The sequence below is a fragment of the Diplotaxodon limnothrissa genome, linkage group LG15 (genome assembly GCF_057381915.1).
Source record: "Diplotaxodon limnothrissa isolate DT_005_m linkage group LG15, D_limnothrissa_male_GT1.1, whole genome shotgun sequence".
NCBI lineage: Eukaryota > Metazoa > Chordata > Actinopteri > Cichliformes > Cichlidae > Diplotaxodon > Diplotaxodon limnothrissa.
In genome coordinates this window covers 12,791,622-12,815,494 of record NC_140610.1, presented here as the reverse complement: position 1 = coordinate 12,815,494, position 23,873 = coordinate 12,791,622, and the positions used below count along the sequence as shown (strand labels likewise).

Genomic DNA, 23,873 nt, shown 5'->3' with positions numbered 1-23,873 from the left:
CTATTGTGCATGTGCTGTTTCTGCTTCTCTCTGTGCCAGTTTCCTCTTTATTCCTCTGAATCTGTCTCTCATCTTAGTGTGATGTGGAAGAGCGAGATCTTGTCTGTCCCCCTGTCAGCCAGTGCATTTCTATTCTAATTATATGCTTTCTTATCGCTTTCTTTTGTCACACAATAGTCCTTCACCGGAGTGATTGTTTCTTTTCTGTTTAAGCGTGAGGAGAAAATAATGATCTAGCCACATGCTGGCTGTTTAAATTGCCCAAGCTTTAGCGCTTCCTTTTATTTACCCAGCCGGTGACTCTTTTTGAAATGAACTCAATTATGTTTTTGCCACTAAACTTCAGCAGAGTTTATGTGTGTCTGTTTGTGTGTGTGTTCGGCTTAGTGTCTCTGCAGTTAGCCTCATCCTGTATCCTGCAGGTATATGTATAAGGGATTACTTCCAGCACTGGGTGCACTGGGAAGATATGGTTGCCCCATTATGACCTTGTCACTGATACTAGGGTTTGGTCAGATTTAAGAAAAAAAAAAAGTGAACTTGTAATTGTGTGTGTCCTAAGGGGATGCAACTTATATTTTCCTTGATTTTAATACATGCAACATCTGCATCTACAGATATGAAAAGGAAAATTTGTCCATGAAAAGCTGGCTGGACAGGTGTGAGTCTGTGTGCTGCCCAGACACCGAACTGCTCTCTGCAGATAAAGTAAAGCTTAGGAATGAATTACAAAATGTGCAGGTAAAATCTTTTTACTTTTCTGTATTTGTTTCTACAAGAAAGTTTTGTTATTTTATCTAATTTGCATTGATGATATGCCTATCCAGGAAATGCAGGTAGAGACGGTGTCACACGAGACTCTCCTTCAGGGTCTCGTGAATCTCGGCCTTTGCTTGTACCCCACGGCACCCGAAGCTCGTATCCAGGAGCTCAGTGATGATCTCACACAACTACAGGAGAGATGCGCTTCTGTGAAGAACAGCATATTACGCAGGTATTTTTTAGGGTGATTGATTATGATATAGCTTATTTACATCTGGGTTACAGTATGTGAATGGATCCTAGCATTTTTTTTAAATTTACATTTAAAACAGTCACTTCCATATTCTCAGTCCATGCTTTTCCCACCCTCACTTTTAGGATAAAGCGGTTGAAGCTGCAGTTGGAGCACTTGGAGCAGTTTGATCAGGCACTGCTGCCCCTTACCCAGTGGAGTGAAAACTTCCTGTCTCTCTTGAGAAGCTCTTCCCAGGTTGATATTGCTGATCTTGAGGCTGTGTTTATTAAGCTGAAGGTGAGAGATCAATAACTTGCTGTCAGCACTGATGTCCTTTATAGGCTGTATGTATATTGGAGCAGTTTTAGTAAACAAGTTTGCATCAATTGCTGTTGGAGCTCACATAAATGTGTCTAATTGAACAATCGTGTTGCAGGAGCATGAGGCACAGCTACAGGAGAATGCATCACTGAGAGAGACTCTCCATAAAAAAGAGTCCTTCCTGCTTTGCTCTTCCACCCCAGAGGCCCAAGAGCAGCTCCAGGCATGGAGAGAGGACTGCCTGCAACCTCTCAGTGAATCCCAACGTCTCCTGCTGCTTCGTAAAGAGTGTCTGACCGAGTTAAACACTTTCCTCGAGAAGCATAAAATGGCTGCTAAGGCCGTGCGTCGCCTTCATGAGGCTGTGGAGGGCAGAGGGAGCTGGGACCCTTCCAAAGCTGAAGAGCTGCATCGCGAAATAGGAGAGGTGGCTAAAGAAGTGGCCCGACTAGAGGCTGAAGCTGTCGGGTTAGATGGGCAGCTGAGCAAAGCACATCTGCACCTGTGTGGAGCAGAGTGGAGGGGATCTAAAGATGCCAGCCATCCTCAGGGAAGAACATCTTGCAGAGGACAGGCGGTGGCCCTGACAATGGCTCTGGAGGAGGTGCAGAGGGGTGTGGGGTGGAGACAAAGTGAAGCGGATGCTTTAGGGGCTTTGTGGAGCTCCTTCAGAGAGAGAAGAGAAGAAGTGATGAAGAATTTGAAGAAACTGTTGGACGATGCAAGACAGGAGGGCATCAGAGAGAGCTCTGTACAGGCCTTTCACAACAGGTTTGTTCATTTTAATTTTGACACTTCAGCCCAGTAAATATATCAGTATTCATAGTATCAGCACAGTTGGTAATGTCGGCTTTCAGTAGTAATAATGCTGTCAGTCCTTGCTTCATTCCTACTTTTTGCATTTCTACTGCCTACTATGAACCTTTGATTCAAAGATCTACTGTATGCCAGAGTCTATTGTCTATTACAGAAGCCAACATACAGGCAGACAAATTTAATCTCCTGGAAATTGAGATGTAATATGTTGGAAGCAGGCTACTAATCTCCATTGTTTTCTTCTGCATCTATTCTCCCAGGATGCGTTTCTTTGTCCAGCTGGAGGATGAGCTCCAGTCCCTGCAGCACTCGCAACGGTGGTTAGAAGAAAAGGGAAACCAGCTGGCCCAGAGAGACAGTGAGCTGGCAGGAGAAGCACTCAGGGAGGTAGCTCTGGTGAAGACAGCCTGGGATAACGTCAGGACGCTAATCATCAACAGGTAAGAGATTAATTTTCTCTCACCCATCTGTTTTTTTTTTCATCTTTTACCACCTGCTTTAAAAAAAATAATATATTTGACGTTTTCTGATTTGTTTTAACATGCAGTCAGGAACACAGTGGAGTTGTGTTAGATCTTCTTCGCCAGTTCCACCACCTGAAGTCGATCCTCACCACACTCATGGAGAGCGCTCAGGCCGTCGCTCACAATCTGCCCGACCACAACCACAGTGCTCAGGAAGCCAAAAGGACTTTCACGCAAGTCAGTAGTTTATGTTTATTCTCAGAAAAGTATTGAATTATTACATTTCTGTGCATCAGACTAAAAAAAATGACCATCACAGAATTGCTTGGGGAAAAATATACAAGGAAAAGTAATTTCTCTAAATAAATACAAAAGAAATAATTCAAGGGATGAGGGACATTTAAAAAATCCACTAACTAGAAAACTACTTGACCCAGGTGCTTCAATTTTTTATAGGTCTACCAATCTACTTTGTGATTAGGGATAGTTGCAAAGGCACCCAGCACACATGCTCTCTTCTTGGCCAGAAAAAAACTTGGCTGTGAAGGGTGGATAAATTGAATGAAAACATCTTGCTCTGCTTTCAAAACAGTCTTTGGCTGCTATACATAAAAATGAGTGCCTTATAAAACTCATAATGACAAAATGTGAAAAATGATCATCAGAAATTTGGGATATAATATATAATATTAAGAGAAATCTGCTTCTTCTAATTAAGTGAGTTTATATTTTGTACATGGTGTCATGGCTGAAGAAATTATACTGAAGTTGGGTCTAAATGTGGGTTTTTGTTTTGTGGTAGGGGTTTCATATTCGATCTGTAATCTCTGTAAAACCTTTCACCTGATTTGGACTGGGTTTTTTTTTTTTTAAAAAGATGTGCCCTGTATATGAGAAATTATCAACAAACATCAGTTCATCAACTCAAAATTATGATTTCCACAGATCTGGCATCGGGGATTGGAGTTACATCATTGTATGTTAGCTTAAGTTATCCTCATGTTCATAGAGCCATACTACCAGATACTTAATAACAATTGAATGCCATGCTTAAGTAGTTTTTTAATAGCACGATTTTTAAAAGGGCTACTAGGAAAAGCATTTGAAAAGATGTTTTTGAGAAGATCTATTGATTGGTGTGAGGGATTTGATGAGCTAACATGAAATGAACCTATTGTTAATTTTAAAGAATTTATACAGTAGTAATTTATATAGCAATCAAATTGGTAACTTTAATTGTGAGCCTTGTTATGGAGTCAAAAAGGACAGTATCCATTCCTCTCAAAGATTTTTTTTTTTCATTGTTATGACTTGTTGGAACTTTTGATGGTCGAAAGTGTTTATTCATTGTGATTTTACCTACTATAATGAGTTAAAATATCTACTACTGTTAAAACCGGATATGATAGATCCAAGTATGATTTTATTTTTTGTATGAAAACTTATGTAATAATGTTTTTATGAGCTAAGAAGAAAAATCAGCTTTAGTGTCATTTTCTGGTAATTCAATGAGTTTTAAGTGAGTAATAATCTGTTTTCATCAAGGAAATTAGTCTGAAAAGTTTCACAGCTTTCTCTGTGGTTTGACTGTTTTTATTGTATATTAGAAAAAAACAGGAGGTGGAGGAAGAAGAAACTTGTCTTATATTTATTTAGCAAACCAAATCTCAGAAACTTACCTCCCCACTGAACAGTATCTCTCCCTCCTGTTGCCATTTCCCTTGCTGTGTTCCCTTCAGCATAAAGCCATAAAAGATGAACTGAGAGAAAAACAGGAAGACATGGACCAGCTCATCAGGACGGTCGAGGACCTGCAGAGGGAGCTGGAGAAGGTTCCCAACTGTGAAATGTCCTCCATCCAGAGAGACACAGAGACACTTAGAGAGCAGTGGCTGGCGGTGAGTAGTCTTTAGTAAAGATAAATGCACAATACTGACTTTCTGTTATTTCAGGTGTTTTGAAGTGAAATATTTTTGTAACATCAAAAAGTTTCCCAGAATTTTTCACATCTAAATAAAAAACTGAAAAAAAATCCATAAACTATAAATGGTGTTTTCCCCGAGTCTGGGCCTGAAGTACAATAATAACTATGAAGGGTATGAACAAATCTGTGTGAGTATAAAAAAACATTCATCTCTGCTGAACACCTGCACCGTCACTTTTTTCAATTATATTTTTTCTCTGCTTTTTCTTTTCTTTTATCTACATTTTCTCCTCTTTTGAGTTGTTGTTGTCTGCTCAGCTGTCGAAATGAGACAGAGAAATAAATAAGTCTAGACAGGTTATCTGCATCTCTGTCTCTCTCTCTCGCTTCTCACTTGCACATCTGTCAGACTAATTAGGCAGCGATTTTCTTCCATCTCCCTGTAAAGCATACATCCCCTGTTACAGAGAGAAAGCCAAACACAAAGGAGGTGGGCCTTCCTCTCCTCTTGATTGAGATGCATTATTCTCTTACATACCTCACATAGTGTCCTGGTCTCTCTTTTTCTCTTTTAAGATCGCAGAGAAAATACAAACCAATACAGAAAGATTAGGCTACTGTGTGAAACTCTGGGATGACCTCAAGGCCGCAGAGCATGACATCAACCAGTGGACCAGTGGATCCATCGCTGATCTAACTGACGCTGTCGCCAGTCTCAGTGACAAGGAGAAGACAGAGGCCCAGCTTGCGTCCTTTCAGGTCAGAGTACGCTGCGTGAAAGTGTGCGCAAATGAATGTTTGCTCAGATGACGGTGAATGTTATTTCATTGTCTTGCACTTTGATTCATAGGAGGAGGTTGAAAAGAGGGAGCACATGCTGGATGTTTTGGAGGAGAGAGTGGCAGATTTGAAGGCTCGAGCCAAACTGCAGGAAATCCCATTACAAATGCAGGTAAATGTATAGGAGAAGAGAAAAATAATGCAAGGTATTATTCATCAAAGATTAAAACCACAATATGTGGAACCCAGACTTCTTCTCTGATCATGTGCAGATTTCGCGTATAGAATAAGTAGACACTGAAACATCCAGTGCTGACAACCTTTTTTTTGCGCCTTGGTTCAGTCTTCCTGCATCCAGTAACCCTCCTCCTCTCATCTACACCTGTTGCCACTGCTGTTGTGCTCTTGTTGTGTTACCAGTAAGAGCTTCAGAGGGACATTTGAGAGTGCTAAGCAGTTATAAACGTTAGACGGTGTGCAGAAGCTCAGTGCATTAATGTACATGCAGCAAAACCGGCAGGATTATGTGACAGAGACACATCAGGAGGATTAGGTGACAGCCGTGGCAGATAAAAGGAGGGGCCATTTAATTGCTGTAGCCAAGGGGCAGTACTAGTGTGTCAGTCAAGCTCTGCTGTGTGTGTTTAGAACATGTTTTGTAGTGGTGTAAACAGCATATTTACACCCATGTACGTTACAACACAATTTATTGACTTACCTATTTATTTTTAGCTTATGACACCTGTGGTTAAAATATTTTTTTTCTCAGTTTTTTCTTGTTTATAAATAACCGTTCTATTAATTCGGGGTCTCTTTCGTGGCCGTCTCTCCTTACCATAGTACAGCACATTACAGAAGCCACATTTATCTTCATTATTCTTCCAATTAATTTGCTATGCTATACTGCCTCTCCCTTCCACTTCCCTCAGTCCTCTGCAGGAGTACTAATTCCCCTTGTTGCTGGCTGCCTGGAAGAGTGCATCAGTTTTTTTTCCCCATTTATAGGGCCAGGGCTTTGAACAAACAAAATAGTGATAAATCCCTCTGTGATCTTGGACAAAGCCATGGTCCTTGATCCCTGTGTAATTTACTTTCATCTGATTTATGTGGTTCATGCTTTACTCCTAGAATTTCTGCTCCAAATTGCCTCTTGATTGACTTAAACTTTACAAATAAGCGCTCTCAGTTGAGCTGAAGACAAATAAAGTATCTGTACCTTCTACTCAGGAGGAACTTATAGTCACAAATCTATGAAACCGTAAATCAAATCTATGAAACCGTACTGGACCAATAATTAAACATACTCTTGTGTTGTTTAAATGTGACTAAAACTGATTCTCACACGTCAGGTCCTGCAATCAGATCTGAGGAAGAAAATGGCCCATGCTGAGGAGGTGTACAATCAGGCCAAGCACACTCTGACCTACTTCAGTTTCCAGAAAGAGCGACTGGAGGACCTCATGTCCCAGATGGCCCAGCGGCTGGAGGCAGTCGAGGGTTCCTTATCGGACCTCACCGAAACTACTTCCCCTGAAGACATTGGCACTGTTAAGGTATGGCATTATCAGTTCCTTCAGTAAGACAGAAAAACTCACAAAAAACTGTACAAAGTTTATTTTATTTACACACCTACAACTAGCTTATTACCTAATTAGTTAGAGGAACTAATCATAATGTGCTAATTATTGTTATTCTAGCAGGAAACTCCTCAAAAGTATTTCCCTAATAAAAATCTGAGCACCATAGGCGGTGTAGTAGGTGTTCTTTCCTTTAAGAAGGAAAGAAATGTTTACATCATAGAATTTTGATTCCTGAAGGAAAACGCCTGTCCTGATTAGTGATGCTTTTCTGGAGGACAGATGTCAAACCAGCAACAGATCAGCATCTGTTCTGCTAGAAGAGACTGTTGCCTTAGGACACATTTGCAGGATAGACACAGTACAACACATACAGAGCACATAGCTATAAACGTGCAGAATTATTTGCATAATTTCTCACTGTGGTCCATTTCCAGGACCTGCAGAGTGTCGTGCAGCAGCAGAGGGCAGACATGGACTCGGCTAGAGATGCCCTGACTGCTCTGTGCAGATCGCATCCCTCTGAGGAGCTGTCACGCCTCTCGTCTGATCTCACCTCCATTGCCAAACGAACCGAGACCGTTTCCCAACGCTGTGCCAAGACCAGAGGAAACCTGCAGGACGGTCTGCAGCTCCATTTCAACGGTAAGCGATCATCAGTTTTGCTCAGATTTTGTTTGTGGCGTTGATGATGTATCAGCTAATTTACAAAAGGTGCTTAATTCTTCTTCATTCTGATGCACCGAGCGATCTTATCTATCAGTAATAGTAAGTAGCCGCAATAACTTATTCCCTGATGAGGACAAATTAAAATTTTTAATAACACTTAAAATGCCATAATCACCCAATCAAACATTGCACTGTTACACGAAGCAGAGCCATTTGTTCGTGTTAGTAGTGCAACAGATTTGCTGTTGATTATCCTACATTTTCCCCAGAGCGCACTCAATCCGCCCACTACAGCCCACACTCCATTGACACACATGCTGTCAGGTACACTGGTGCACTCTCACTGCGCCGACACACACCTGTGCCTCGGAGAGTAATGTCGCTCTCGTCACATCTGCTCTCGAGGGACTCATTTTGGGCTTGTTGCCAAGGCAACCTAGCACTCCATAGCGTGGACACGCCCACACTTTCCATCTGCCTTAACACACTGCCTGCTCTCACACTTCTTCTTCAGGTTTCTTGACTTTAAAATGTTTTTTCTGCCATAATCTGCAACACATCCGTCTTCCTCGACTTGTCGCTGTATGTTTCTTCAGCTTTTAACTCATCTCTTCTTCCTGTTCCCTCAATCAGAGCTTGTCCAAGACTTCAAATCCTGGCTAGCGATTCTGAAGTTGGAGCTGAAAGAATGCTCTAACCCGTCAGGAGATGTTGTCCTCCTAGGAGCCAAGTTACAAAGGTTAAAGGTACGTTACTTGTTGCTCTTTTTCTCTGTGCAGATGTAAGGGCTATGAAGTGCATATTCCACTTAAAAGTTCTAAGGAGGTTGACTTTTTGATATGAGCATGCTACAGTATAAACAATTTGTATTTTTAGAAACATATATCTGTACCTTCCACATAATTTATTAGTATAAGTCATAAGTTACACTGGGCTTGTAAATAATAAACACTTTGAGTTGTTTAAATGGATGAAAACACACAAAAAAGTCCCGATCTGAAGATTTTGGCTCTTTATTTAGAGACGCATCCTATGTTCACAGGTATCACTTCAGCGGATTTCAGAGGGTGAGGAACGCCTCTCTCAGGTTTCTAAAGAGGCTGGGAAACTCCAGCTCCACCTACCTAAAGCTGGAGCAGTGCAGGTTCAAGAGAACCTCTCTGCCTGCCAGCGAGAGTGGAGGAGCTTTCTGGATGGTTGTTATCAGAGCAAGCTGGACTTGGAGGAGAGCGTTGGCCTTCTGAAAAAGTAACACCCTCATTTATGGTTATTTCTTGCTTTTATACAAACGAATTTGAATCAAATAGAAATATGGCTCTCATTAATTCTTTTTTTTTCTTCCTTCCCCTCTTTTCCCATAGTTTTGACGACTGCATGCAGGGTATAAGAGACTGGCTGAAGCAGATGGATCTCAGTCTTAAGGCTGAGCCAGTTCTTGGGGGAGAAAGCCAGCAAGGTGCCCCAGACACCACAGAAGAGCTGGAGAGGATGGAGCAACTCCATAAGGAACTGACAGAAAGAAGGTTTGTATATGAGGGTGTCTGTGGCCATATGCTATATATGTCACAGCATAAGTTACTGAATATTCAGAACAATAATATATCAATTTCTTTTGTAAGGGAATCTATTGAGCAACTCTGCCAGGAAGCCCAGGCTCTATCTGAGGCAGGCCGCGGGTCAGGAGGAGAGGTCAGAGTAACAGGCCAGCTACAGATGGAGCACCAGGCCCTACTGAAGGCAGCCAGGGAGAGGCTCAGAGGCTGCAAGGAGAGCCAGGCTTTTGGAGACACTCTCCAGGGGGTTTGGGCCTGGCTGGAGGAGATCCAGGAGCGACTGGGTACAGTCGACAGCACGATGGGGACCAAAGAGCAGTTAGAGCAAAGGCTGGAGACGGTGCAGGTGAGAGGACAACAAGACTACATCTGCATGTATTCTTTATTTAGGTAATTCACCTTTATTACAATCTAGTTTTTCCAGTGAACACAAGAGGGGGCTGTTTGCTTAAGATATATTTATATATTTTTTATTTTTATTTTTTACTCTGAATGTCTGTTTGCACAGGATATCCTGCTTTTGAAGGGAGAGGGTGAGGTCAAGTTAAATATGGCAATGGGTAAAGGTGAGCTCGCCCTGCGCAGCTATGGCGCCGCCGGACAGGAAGTGGTTCGCTCTCAGCTGCAGGAACTGGAGGACGCATGGGCTACACTGCTTGTGACAGCCATGAGTTGCCACAGGTACAACTACTCACTTTAACTATCACCTGCAATTTGTTATAAACTACAAATGATAATCTAATGAGTAAAGAAGCATTCCTACCTTTAACAAATTTTGCATGCAGTTATAGAATACATGTATGCTTTTGGATAAAGCACTTTGGTTAGCACGGTCACCTAACATCAAGAAGTTTCCACGTTTGAACCCTAACCGGGGCTTTTCTGTGTGGAGTTTGCATGTTCTCTCTGTGCGTGGGTGGGTTTCCTCTGAGTACTCCTCAAGGTATGCAAAAATATGCATGTTAGGCTAATTCCTGGTTCTAAATTGGCCATGGATGTGATGCAGATAAAGTGCTTAAAATTCAAAAAGCACTGTATGGATGTGTGGATAAATTTGGCTTGTAGAGTGAAGCACTTTGACTGGTCAGTGAGACTAGATGAGCTCAATATAAATGCCAGTCAATCCCCATTTCTCTGCCACTGAAACATTTGCCCATGAACATTTAAGAGAGGATGTTTCTGTTTGCCAAAAAAAAAAATTCTCTCTTAGGAACAGGTTATTTTCATCACCACAGATTGATGTGTCGGTGCTGTTAATTACCATTAGGTTAAATAAATAATGAGAAGTATGTGTCTCATTTTCCAACTGTGACTGATGTGTCTTAGTATGTGCTCTCGGGTGTGTTTGTGTGCATGTGCATCAGTTTGTGTGTGTATGTCTAATTGACCAATTATGGCCCCTCCTAGAAAAAAAATTGATCCCATTAGGGACTAAATGGTGGATGGCAAACAGTGGGTCACACGTGCGGTGTGTTTGTGTTGAAAGGGGAGAGGGATAACAGGAGGCGAGGGGTAGCAGGTGAATTAGAGGTGTGTGTGAGTATGTGGATATTGGCACTATTTGCACAGGCAGGGGTAACAGATGGCAAGGAAAATTATGGGTGTGTGTCTGTGTCCTTGTGTGTTTTGAACCTCCTGATAAAAGGGGAGAAAGGCTATAAGCCAGTATTACTGCCAGTTTGTGCTTCTTCTGCAATGCTGCAAATGTACAGGAGAGTAAAAAGGTGTAAAAAGATTTTTATGCACCAAGATTTAAATTAAGCAGTCTACACATGTAGCTATAAAAGATTTCATGTGTTTGTTTTTTTATTTTCTTTTTTTTTTTTTTTTTGCACCATTTGTAAAAGTGTATGAGAGATCTACTGTTCTGTCTCCAGTCGATTAGAGTGGACTGTGTCTCAGTGGGGAGGATACCTTGAGAGTGCCGCCCAACTGCGCTGCTGGATGGAGGTTGTGGAGCGGGAGGTGTGTGCCCCTCTCACCCCTCAGCCAGGACCTAGAGAAAAAGCTTCACAGCTGGAGAGACTCCGTGCTCTGCTGGCTGATCTAGAAGACCACCAGATGGCGCTGTCCACACTGGAGGAAAAAGCCAGAGAACTCTTCAAGAAGACTGGTGATGCCAGCTTTAACCATGGTGCTCGCACCCAGCTGCAGGTGCAGTTTGACAACCTCACAGCTTTGGTGGAGGTACAAAACATCTGCCTTTATTTATTAATTTACAATGTAGATGACCATCAACCTCTTTCACCTTGATCAAGGCTTTCGGTAATATAACGTGTACATATTTTGTGTTTCTTCTATAGGAGAGAGTACGTCTGGCACAGGCAGTGGTGTTGGAGCACCAGAACTACCTGGAGGCCGTTAGAGAGCTCACTGATTGGCTAATGACTGCAGGGGAGGAGCTACAGCACTGGTCTGACACATCAGGAGACTCCACATCCATCAAAAAGAAACTGTCAGAAGTTAGGGTAAGGAAGACAAACATTTGTTAGTCACCTCAAGCATTTCCATTCTGTGCTTACGGCCCTTTTTCGGGGACAAATCATAAAGAGTTGCAGATTATTTCAGCCCACATAAATTAAGTGATAAAACTGTAGGGAAAACACAAGTACACGGATGCTAAAACAGTATCAGCTAAACAATCTAAAATTTATTTGACATAATCTGAAATCTCTTGAGCCACTCCATGTTAACAGCATGCGGTACATGTTGGTTAAATTGTCTTTTAGTTATAAACTTAGATTGTTTGAGAATTAAAACTTGGCTGGACATCTTGTAGGAATTTGTTGGGATAATTGATGTGTAACAGGCACTAATTACACATCTATTAAAGAAGGATTAACTCTTTAAACCCAATATAGACATAATGATTCTCAGTGCAGTATCAGCGACTCTTGTGTGGAAGCAATGTTTAACTTATTTAAGAATACTTTGTCTTTGGCTCTTCTGCATGCTTGAAATGTGTGTGCTGTTCTTTGTTTTGTTTTGTTTTTTTTAATCCACACCCAATTCTTGCGAAGATAACTGATTGCTGAATTATCTGAACCCATTTGATGAATACATTCTCACTATGAAGGAGAGCAAATTATGCGGGGAATTGGAATTGGTTCTCAGCTTGTTCCCATATCAGAGCCAAATATCTCAATCTCTCATGATGCATTTTACTGCCAATGCAGTATAATATGGTTTATGGTTGTGTGTAAAAGGAAAAAAGAAAAGGAGCAATGAATTTAATGCTAAATCTTTCCCTGCTCGATAACTCTGTGATTACAGAGGAGAGAAAATCTGTGAGGAAAAATTGATTTGCATTTAAATTTTACACATGGGTACTAATTATCACATTATAAATGTGTGTCAGCAGAGCTATGCTGTGTGAAGCATTACAGTAGAAGAGGAGATATGATGTCTTGTGTACACAAGCTAGTTTTCATTTTTTATTTAGTGTCAAGGTTGATCTTCATAGCCATCTTCTCCCTTTTTAATCCCTCTATCAGCTCACTGCTATCGCATCACACTCAAGTGTTTTTCACATCATCTGCCTGGCTTTCCCTTAGAGAGTAAGAGGTGAAGATGGAAGGAGAGGGAAAAAAAATCACTAACAGAGCGATATTACTGATATGGAAATTAAAAATACAGCAAATCAGAATAACTGGTGCACTGACAGAATCAAAGAAGTAGATATAAACATGTAAGGTGATGAAGCAGGGGACATCTGATGAAAACACTATACGGCAGCTTTAAATAGACACCAGCACAGCCAGAGATTGCGGTTTCCTTAGCCACAGTTTCCGTAGCAACTTTGTCTCTTACCTACCTACCCTCTTTATCTCTCCAGGAGCGTGTGGAGTGTCGACTTCTGGAGGGCCGCGACCGCCTCAGCCGGGTACGTCGCAGCGCGGCGTCCACAGCGGAGCACACGGCAGCGGGAGGCTGCGAGGCCATGGATCGACAGCTGGGGGCGCTGTCCCACGCTCTGGAGCAATGGGAAGGGGCCGCTCTGAGGGCCCGGGATAGCTTGGAGGGGGCCCTGTCCGCTGCCGCGGCTTCCGAAGAGGAATATAACCGTCTGACCGCCCAGTTGGAGGAAGAGTTAAAAGTGTTTGATGGACGTCTGAGGGGGTGGAGCCAGGAGCTGGTTAAAGCTGAAGGGCAGAGTAACGGCGAGGAGGCCGTGGAGGGATGGCAGCTGGCTAAGGTACTATAGAATTTAAATAAACATAATGACAAGAGAGCCTGAATTATTATCTGTTCATTTTCTCACAATGGTGCATTTAAAAAAACAGCATCAATAATAAAAACTCGCTGGGGTGGGTGAAAGCTGACAGCGGCTATGCTGCCGTCCTATGATTAGCATTGTTTAATACAAAGTACACACACAGACACACACAGGACCCTCTGCAATTAGCCCTGCTTTCTCTGTCAGTAATTATCCATTCTATTTGTAAATCCTAAAAACAGATTAGTTTGTAAATCAGCTTTACTGGAATGATGAACAAGTGACAGCCACAATCCCATCACTTCCCCTGGTTTCCTGCTCATTCTGTCTTCCGTGCTGTCCCCTCTACCCCTCCCCGCTTTGTCTTTTTTAACCATTATTTTCCACTATCTCTCCCTCCCAAACATTCCCTCATTGTTTCTCCTGCCTATACTCCAACTTGGTTGAACTGAAGTGTGCTGAGATGTCCTTCTTGGCTGCAGGGGTTCTTTCTTAGATGCTTGTGCTCCTCACCTCCCCTGCTGCTCTGTTTCTAACCTCCACAGGATGTTTACAGTGTGACAATTTCTCTGTATTGTCAAGGCCGTGCCAACACGTTCAGCCCTATATTTCCCCTCCGGGCTTCTTCAGCCATGCCTTTCTCCGGTTTTCCTCAATTTGGGGCTGTTAAAGAACAGAGGAGGAGTTGGGTTTTTTTTCTTTCCCCTCCTCCGCTTCTCGTTCTCCTCCTTCTCCAGCCTGTTTCCTGTGTCCGGCCTTGTTTTCGTTACGCGCTTGTTTGTGTGCGTTTGAACCAATTCTACATCTGTGAGGGCTGACAGCTGAATTCCACAGGGAGAGAGCGTGAGGGAGTCATCGGGAGGAAAAATGTGTGCGAGGGAATAAGTGGAGGGAGTGGGAGGAGGGAGAGAGAAAGAGGAGAGAGCGAGAGAGTGGGGTAGAGAAAGAAGTAGAACCGCCGTAGGAGGAGGGAGCGAGGAAAGGAAAGGAGAAGAGGGAGACGGGAGCAGCGAGTCCACAGGAGCAGGGAGGGAGGGTTGTTTTAATCGTCATACGTCAGAGAGTGAGTGAGAGTCACACAGCGAGAGAGAGAGAGCTTGTACATATTTCATGGGACAGGATTTCATGACTGTGTGAGTGCAGAATGTGAGGCACGCTGAGGCGAGCTGGAGACCGTTATCCACAGCTCCTTCCTGCCACACTCCGCCAGGAACAGCAATGCTTTTGTACAGGCAGCACTGTGAGTATGTGTTTGAGCGTCTGTGTGCGCGGTTTGAATGTGAGAAGAGCGAAAACGACTGAGGCAGGGTGTGAATAGGAATGCGAGCGGACTTATTGGAGGGTGTCATGCAGATCCGTTGGGTGCTTGTGTTTCCTTGTCACACACACACTGAGCTGGTGTCTGATTTGTGCCGTTTAGGATATACTGGAGGGCTTGCAGAGCGCCGAGCCGATGGCGGAGAAGTTGAAAGGCCAACTGAATGACCTGGTGCGATACTCCAGAGACCTCGGCTCACAGTCAGACCGGGTCACGGCGCTAATCAAACAGCACAACAGGTGAGAGGAACATTTCTGCTGTAGTGATGTGATGTGGGTGAGCGAGAATTACTCCTTGGAGTGTTTGTGGATGTAAAACGAAACACTGACTGATTAACTATAGTTTATTCATGATGCCTTTTGCTTCAAGTCTGTGTAATGAGGCCAAAAGCTGCTTTTTTCAAATGTAGATAGAAATGGCCCCAACTTGAACTTCCTAACCTAAAAGCCAACAAAGTTATCCAAACAAATGCTCAAGGAAAGGAAATTCAGAGTCACACTGGAGATGAAGTAAAAGGTTTTCTCAAAAGTGAAGACGTTATCACACAGATTATATGAAAACTGTGGTTTAATATAGAACAAAAATATAAATTAGAGGAAGAACCTGGAGATACTTTGGACCAGAGATGAGAAACAATGGATACCAAATGGAATAACAGCACTGTGTACAGTAAAAAAAGATGGGAATTTTATGAGTTTTCAGGAGATGGAACAAAATTTAACATTATGCAACCATTCTCCAACCATAGTAGGAATCTACAATTTAAAGAAATATAGAGTAATATCTGCATAGTACCAACAGAGGAAAGGAAATACAGCACATTATGTTAAAGCGAAATGGGCAAAAAAGAACTAGGTGTGTATATTTCTCAAGATAAATGGCTGCCTGTATGGAGAACACAGCAATCTACTACATCATCATGTAGCTTGAGAGAAAACTGTTGGAAGGGTTGAATAAAATTCTCTGTCACCCCCAATATTAAACATAAATTTCTAGTGTTCTCTAACAAAGCCATATTGAAGCCAATGTGATAAATGTAAACCATTCTCATGTCTTTTGGATCTGCCCTGGCATTGTGCAGTTTTGGGAGAGTGTTCATTTATTTATTGTTAAAATATATACAGGATCATCTCTGGTGTTGCATTTTGGTGATATAGCAGGAAATATTGTGTTGAGAGAAGACAGATGTTTGTTTAAAATCTTGGTAGGAGCCTGTGAAAAAGCCTTCCTGGAGAGATGGTACGACCCAGACCCACTATAACAAGACGAATGGCTGTAAATAGTGAGTGTAATATATGTTATGGAGTAACCGACTCATAAGATCAGACAGTGTTGAGAGATATGGACCATGTTTACACATCAATGACAGGGTGAGGACTGAAATATTAATGTCACAGGAACAAACTAGAGACAATCATTTCGGGATTTTTGTTATTTTGCTTTGTTTCACTTCTTTCTTTTGTGTATACCTGAAATGGAAAGGTGGTAACAATGTGTTTAAAAGTTAACTGATCAAAAAAAAAATGTTTTTGGAGGTTTTTTTTCAGCTAGGATGTTCAAATCAACCTCTATTGACCAATATGCTATATACATTTTAAGTAAAAAAAATAAAATAACATAAGACAAACAAATAAACAGGAAATAATCGAAATATGTTGAGGAAACTGAATAAAAATGAATTTCATTTGTTTAATTATAGTATGCTAAAAGCAATAAGTGCAAACAAAGGCCATTGAAAAGGCATACTCTCCTTGACCCACTTGGATAGTGGAACAGTTAAAAGCAGTTGTTTTGGGGATCTGAGACCTACTGCTTGGGTAGAGGACATTAGGTTCTGAAAATCAATCTGACAGGTGGCCAGTACAGGGATTTTAGTACTGGTGTAATGTGTTTTCATTATCTGCTACCAGTTAGTCTCACTGCAGGATTCTGCAACTGCTGCATGATGAGATGAGGGCTGGTGCAGTAAAGGGTCAAAAATCCATCCTCGAGGAGAATAAACTGTTTGTAACACTCTTTATATGAGTGAGAGAAGGGATGCTTAGCTATGTCTGTCTGCCTAGTTTGCCTTTATGGGTAGCTCCCTGTGTACATAACAGACCTGGTGAGACCTTATTCAAGCAGTTGGCCTCTCTAATCATCTGATCCGAGTTTTTTGATAGACATGGCCACACTTTTTAAGCTCTTGAACTTTAGAACTACGTTCTGCAGTGGAGGCATGCATGTATGATTACGTTGAGTAAAACCAAGACACTTCCAATGTTAAAGAAATTGTGTTTTGCCTAAAAAGTCTGCATTTTCTTCTGTAGCTATCTGTTTATAGAGAACGGAAGTGAATTAATTCGATTTAGGTTTAAGTGCAAGGTCAAAGGTGATACCAAGACTTTTGCTATGGGCTTAAAGGTTTAGTGCTAATGGTCCTAAATGGCTAGCTAAAAATGATCACAGCTGTCTGTGTGTCATTTAGATGAAGACAGTTTTTCTGTAGAAATACACATCCTAAAATATTTGTGTGACATTGGATTATCATTTGAAAGATGCATTGTACTTGTGAAAAATAAAGCCTAACGGACACATAATGCAAAAAGGGACCTAAAATCAAATCCTGAGGTACTCCATAATTGATTGAGGCATTGGAGAAAGAGAAGCTTTATTAGCTATTAGTCAACAACCTAGCCAACCTTATCCTTTAGACAGTTTTTATTAAAAGCCTGTGATTAATACAGATGATCAAGTGATTATGATGCAACGTGCAACATAACGTATAAACAAGTTATTTGCTATTTATTACTGTACAAGTATGTGATTCTGCAGATACCTGACATACTTTTTAACTGGCATATTATATAAAAATGTGTCATTTTAATGATTCAATTAAACCTGTCCTCATAATTATTGTTGATGTCACACATTATTCCATATAACAGTCTTAAAAACAGCTGTTCCATAACACAATAACAAGAGCGGGAAAGGAAAGTTCTCCTTAATTACAGCTCAAAAGCCAGGGCTATGTTTTATAAGCTCTTTTGTGTGTGTGTGTGTGTGTGTGTGTGTGTGTGTGTGTGTGTGTGTGTGTGTGTGTGTGTGTGTGTGTGTGTGTGCGCGCGCGCGCGCTTGTGGCAATAACACACAGAGGTCTGACGTCCGTATCAGCCAGGTGAAGGTGGAAAGGTGACGGACAACAACAGAGTCACCAGTTGCTAAGCGACATTTAACCGTCTTCCCTCACTTCCACTTATTGACTATGTTTGTGTCCTTCCCCAGTTTAATTTTATGCAACGCCGAGTGTAATTTTTTAGGGAAATTACAATTTTTTGGAAGGTCTTTTTCTTCACACTGATACCCACTTTAGTCTCTTTACTGAGCTCTAATTGCCTGCTTTAAACCCTCAAGTGAGCCCGTGTTCAATGAGCACCACTTGTTTGTGAACGCACCGTGCAGTGCCTTTTCAAAAGAACAACAGTGCATACAAAAGAGCATGCACACACACAGCCATGCACATTCAACGCATTCATGTACAAGTGTAAACTTCTACCGTAGCGCAAATGATCTCCTTTATTTGCTGCTTCTCTGAAGATTTACTGGCAGACAATCTAAGTGAGGTCAGCTTTTTGGAAATGCTTTGGCAGCTAATTGGCGTCGACTGCTGATTGGCAAAACACCACCTTTCCTTATTCGTTTGGCTGTTTAGTCTGTAATAGACTTGGCCTGTGCGCTCTTTGCACCTGTCCTGCATTTAAGCGCTGCAGAAAGAAGAGTGCACAGACAGAATGAAAAAAAAAAAAGGAGTCAGAGGAGAGGAGGAAAAGGCAATAACTCCCCTCCGCCCCACCTCCTCTTTATACCGCATGCCAGATTTTGTCTGTCACAGCAGAAAAAGTGCTTCTTTTACACCCGTGCTATCCCCACTGTGTTACCCTTTCATGCCCTCATCACACCGTTAAAGCTCAAGAGTGTCTGTGCCTGACTTTAATGCGTGTTTCAGTGCATTGAGATGCTACATGAGGACAATGTGTTTTTTGCCATGTTTTTCATACCTCTATTTCTGATAAGTAACCTTATTTCCCTGCTGTCATCCACGTCTCCCCCTTCCTCCTTTAACCTTCACACACTCCCCACAATGTGTGAAATCCAGTAATTGTTTTTCTTTTTTTTGTCTTACATCATGTTTAAATCTATTTTGAATGAAACTACATGTACATAGATTTTTTTTCTTTATCCCAGAGTTGAAAGAAAATAATTCTGCTGGTTGTACATATAGCTTATCCATATATGAACTTGTATCTATGTTGGTCATAACACACCTCACAATTTGGTTATGTAAATTTAGTGCCAGGGAGCACTGAGCAGAAGTGTGTGAAGGAGTATGGAGGTCAAGAAGACGGGTGGTTGTGTAGTGCGTCATGCTGGAGATTTGAATCTGAAATAAATTTTTTGTTGTTGCCATTTTATACTTTTAAATTGCCTAATATGGTAAAATACCTGAATTGTGTCTGGTTATAAAAACACATAACTGATTGTTGGTCTCATGATGTACTCAAAGCACCATTAACAAATTAAAAAAAATAAAAAATCTCATTGCCGATCATTTTGTAGCTGACAGCTGGTCTCCCACCCCCTCATGTGCCAATCAACAACATCCGCTCCCACTGGGCTGGTACTTTTGCTGCTGGGTCTTTTCTACTCTAAATCAACACACCAAGGCTCATTCACACATTCATAAAGATCTTTATTTTGTACCCTTAAGTGCTTTCTGACTATCATGCACACACTTAGACTGCAGTCGATGGATTGGGAGAAATTTTGGGGTTCAGTATCTTGCCCGTGGACACTTAAGCACAATTACTACAGGGGCTAGGGATCAAACCACCAACCTTCCAGTTAGTAGACGACCCAATCTACCTCCTGAGCTGCTGTAAATTTATTATCACGCTCCGTAAAGTTAGGAGTTGTCATCAAATTTCGCTGACATTTTCATTTTGTGTGTTCTGTTTGTGCATCCCTTTAGATTATTATGGTTTCTTGTGTTTTTAGCTATCCTTTAAAGCTTCAAATCTCAGTCTCATTCAACAAGTGATTTTATTATGCTTCAGTTACATACCTGCTGTACCTTGTGGTTAATATATTAATAGCAGAAAAATTCCTCTGGATGAAAAGCTTCATTCTCCTAAAATCCAAATTTGAAAGTGTACCTTTGATATTCTGTCAAGCCTCGCTGTGACCGCTTCCTCACATATCTCCTCCATCTCATCTCTTTCTTATAGCATCAAGCTGTCGTGCCTCGTTCCCTCCATCTTGTCACCCATGTGAACTCTTGCCCCAGTCATATGTTGCCTCTCAACCCCCCTCCCACACAGTGCCCCTTAGCGCCATCCCCCCGCTCTCCCTCTTTGCCCCAGCGCTCATTCCTTCCACTTCACCCACTTTGCCATTTCTCCACCTGCCCATTTCTCATCCCTGGCTCATCCTCCATGACGTGAGTACAGTCTGGACAGTATCAGAGCATCAGCACGTGTCTCCTTTGTTTTGATGGACACATGGGCAGTAAACACTTCCTCTGTTTGTAGCTTCGTTCTTTCTTTGTTCATTTCTCACGGGAGATTTCAACCCATGAACAACAACTTAAATGAGGCCTTTTCTTTCTTTTCTTCTTCTTTCCTGCAGTCTGAGTCTTCGTGCATCCAGGGAATGTCAAAATAAGGAGCGCTTGTTGGAGCAAAGGTTTCGTGCAGCCCTTAGAGACTTCCAGCAGTGGCTGGTCAATGCCAAAATCAGCACTGCCAAATGCTTTGATGTGCCACAGACTGTCACAGAGGCCTCCTCTGCTTTGCAAAGGATTCAGGTAAGGGATATAATTTGCAAAACCCTTATGTACAGCTAAAAAAAAATTTATTCTTCCTGTGTGTGTGTGTGTGTGTGTGTGTGTGTGTGTGTGTGTGTATGCGCATGTGTTTTTTAAGGGGACATATAACTGTAGTAAAATTGAAGTTCATTGTCTTCTTTGCACAGGTGTTTTTCCAAGACAGACTTACCTGATGCAGGAATTAATCACAGATTTAATCACATTTTTGTCATATTATTCCAGGGCAGACTGAAGTAATACCAGCATATCAAGCAGTTTTTTGGGGATGGAAACGTAACTAAATATTACTGTAGTCAAGTCTTTTGAGAAATAACATTTTCAATAACTTGTTTTGTGCTCATTCATATTGATGTCTCGGAGCTGCCAGCCAGTGTGGCCGTATGATATTTTTTCTACAGGCAGATTGCTTCTGTGAGTGTCTGTTGATAGTAGAGGTAGGGAGTGTCATTTATTCACTTACATAAACCAGACTTTTCCTGCCTCTCGGGGTGATGATATTAACAAGCTTCTTGTCATAAAAGCCATTTGTCTGCTCCTTGAGAAGCTGCAACCTTGCATCAGTTTGAGTCCACTTAAATCCACTCTTGCTAATTACAGACTGGTTCTCGCTTTTTATTTTGTTTCCATAGAGGCAGGCTAAGCAACAATATGGTACTACAAAGAAAAGCAAAAGATGTAGTAGTTAAACAATCAATCCTCTTTCATTGGATGTTTGCTCAAAGGGAAGCGTGTGTGAACATGCCCACTGTTGAGTGTCTGCTGGTGGGCTTGTTGGAGTGATGGGACCTGCAGTAGCCTGGATAAGCTAGAAATGGGCTCATAGCCAAAAGAGATAAGAGAAAGCTCCACAGTGGGGTCTCTCAGCCTTTCTCTTCAAAATACCTGTGTGTCTCTCTTTCTGAGAAGTCTCTGAAATTCTGGCAGGTCTGGCAGCCTCTTCAGAGCACCGCAGGGTTCTGGCTAATAGTCAGCTGCTTGTCTGTGAAGGTGGACATCCCCACATCCATGCACCGCATTACTATCAAGCAATGTGCTATTATTTCTAAACTCTGCATTCTCAGACCATATTTTGGAGCTCTTAGATGATCGACGAAGCAGTGAATCAACAGTTAGGTGGTCAGGGAGAGTGAGTTCAAAATGGCAAAGCAACGTGTGGTTATTTGACAAAATAATTTGCTGGAAATCCTCTGCAGGGGTTTAGCAAAGTCTGCTCCTTTAGAAGTTTCTAGTTTTTTGGATGAGAGGGATTTTCATACTTTCTGACTAGAGAGGCAATCATGTTTTATTTATTATTGACTTGGTGAGGAATGTGGAACAATGTTTCCACATGGCTGACCTCCAGGAGGGCTAGCGTGGGAGGGGCTGGGGTATCCATTGTGTCATGCTTAATTGGTGGTATACGGTTACACTGGCAGGGTGAGAAAGACAGCAAGTGTGGAAAAGAAAAAGAGCGAGCAAGTAAATGAATGTAGAACACAGAGAGCGAAACGGTGAGAGACGCAGACTTTCTTTTCTTGTGTGTGCCTTTTACTTTACCGTGTGTGTGTGTGTGTGTGTGTGTGTGTGTGTGTGTGTGTGTGTGTGTGTGTGTGTGTGTGTGTGTGTGTTTTGAGGAGGCTGAAGCTAGATAGTGTGTGTAAGTGATGTGCTGACTGCACAGATGGTGGAGTGGTCCCTGCTGCGCTACTGTCATCGGCTCAGCTCAGAGGGAGGGGTGTCTGTGTGTGTGCATGCTGCATATGCGTGTTTATCCTAATATGTGTGTGTACATTGCCGGTGGGTGTGTATGAAGGCGCTTTGTAAAAAAGAAAAAAAAAAAGCAGACACATTTCAGGCTCATTGACTTCCCTTATCTGTTATTGCGTCTGTGGGTCAGGCCACTTCTTCATATGCATGTAGAATTAGTAATGACTTCATCTAATGTAATTACTGCTTTTCATAATGTAGGGTCACATTCTGGGACCTTGAGAGAAAATTTGTTGACAATGTAGAGAATGGCTTTGTTACCCGTCAGGCACTGCAGCAAAAGGCAAAAAAAGAAGAAGTTTGGGATAGTCATTCAGTCTTTTTTTCCCCTCCTTTCACACCCTTCTCCCTTTGTGTGCGTGCTTCAGTTAAATAGTCACTGCTCCTTTGTCTTTGTCTGTGTACTGTATCCCCTTAGGAGTTCTTGAGTGACAGGGAGAATGGCCAGGCCAGGCTTAGTACAGTAGGAGCCAGTGGGGAGCTGCTGATGGCTGTAGTGTCCAAGGACAGGGTGGAGGGAATCAAGGCCAAGGTGGCAAATGCGAGAGAAGACTGGAAGAGCCTGATGAATAACCTGCAAATGAGAGAAGATGCTCTCAAGGTTGGTGCATTGTTTTCCGTGCTTAGCAGATGGCTGCAAAATTACATCAATGTGTATTTAATGTGCAAGAAAGCAAGCAATCATTAGTTTCATTTTTTTATCAGAGTGCTCACTTTCTCTGATATTTGTACAGTTTGTGCAAATTCAGAACCTCAAAAGGTGTATTTAACAAGTTACTTCACATTTGCAGAACCTGCAGGCCCAGATGACAGAGTTTGAGGCCAGTGCTGAGCCTCTGCAGGAATGGCTGAACAGCACAGAGGTCAGAGTTCAGGAGAGCAGTGCTCGCCTACATGACCTTCCAGCCAAGAAGCAGGAGCTCAGCAAACTACAGGTACTGTGAAGCCCACAGTCGTGCTCATGATTCTCCCTGGACATTACAGTCCTCTTACAATGACATTACTTCTGCGGTTATTGTGGCTGATGAAGGGTCAATCTGTTTGCGGTTATTGTGGCTGATGAAGGGTCAATCTGTTAGTCCACCCCTGTAGCAGTACATCAGGACATTTTAATCAATACTGTAGGGTCCATTTACTGTTAAATTGCATTACGTTAGTGAGGCTGCCCCTTTTACATTTCTCTTCTCAGCTGCTCTCACTGATGTTTTCTAATTTCCTCTCTTCACTCAAATAAACCTTGTCATTACACTGCAAATTGAATATTAAGTAGATTTTCCAAGGATACTAAATAGTCAGCTCTCCATCAGATATGGATCCCTGAAGTACAATTTCAATTCACTGGGGAGAAGAGAAGGACCTAATTACATTTTTCGAGCACCACTGGATCAAAATAGAGCTGCGTCTTGACACAATAGTCAGAAGAAAAGTCCAGAAATCTAATTAATTCTCCTTCTGTCAAAGCTGAAGCACTGCGTGGCTAAAAGGCCTTTTTCAGGATGCGATAACAGCCTCTGCCACGTCTGGCAGAGACAAAAAGGGAAGACAGGCATGAAGCGTTAAAAAAGATAAAACTGACAAAGGAAAAAAAAAAAATCAAACCCATCTCAAAGCTCTGCTCGTATCATTGTT

The 23,873-nt window shown here is 42.0% G+C and overlaps 1 protein-coding gene across 2 annotated transcripts in view; it reads left to right on the top strand.

Moving 5' to 3' along the window:
- The window catches only part of syne1a (spectrin repeat containing, nuclear envelope 1a), a 122,563-nt gene that overhangs the window by 33,198 nt on the left and 65,492 nt on the right, over positions 1-23,873 (top strand). For both annotated transcript variants that reach the window (XM_085373385.1, XM_085373384.1), the window contains 23 exons: positions 618-741; positions 828-994; positions 1,141-1,294; positions 1,434-2,089; positions 2,395-2,574; positions 2,682-2,835; positions 4,338-4,496; positions 5,099-5,281; positions 5,373-5,474; positions 6,652-6,855; positions 7,317-7,524; positions 8,182-8,294; positions 8,591-8,796; positions 8,910-9,071; positions 9,168-9,447; positions 9,610-9,782; positions 10,979-11,288; positions 11,405-11,569; positions 12,937-13,296; positions 14,738-14,874; positions 20,300-20,477; positions 22,663-22,845; positions 23,036-23,179. In XM_085373385.1, coding sequence (XP_085229511.1) covers positions 618-741; positions 828-994; positions 1,141-1,294; positions 1,434-2,089; positions 2,395-2,574; positions 2,682-2,835; positions 4,338-4,496; positions 5,099-5,281; positions 5,373-5,474; positions 6,652-6,855; positions 7,317-7,524; positions 8,182-8,294; positions 8,591-8,796; positions 8,910-9,071; positions 9,168-9,447; positions 9,610-9,782; positions 10,979-11,288; positions 11,405-11,569; positions 12,937-13,296; positions 14,738-14,874; positions 20,300-20,477; positions 22,663-22,845; positions 23,036-23,179 — 4,702 coding nt within the window. The remainder of the gene's footprint in view (positions 1-617; positions 742-827; positions 995-1,140; positions 1,295-1,433; positions 2,090-2,394; positions 2,575-2,681; positions 2,836-4,337; positions 4,497-5,098; positions 5,282-5,372; positions 5,475-6,651; positions 6,856-7,316; positions 7,525-8,181; positions 8,295-8,590; positions 8,797-8,909; positions 9,072-9,167; positions 9,448-9,609; positions 9,783-10,978; positions 11,289-11,404; positions 11,570-12,936; positions 13,297-14,737; positions 14,875-20,299; positions 20,478-22,662; positions 22,846-23,035; positions 23,180-23,873) is intronic.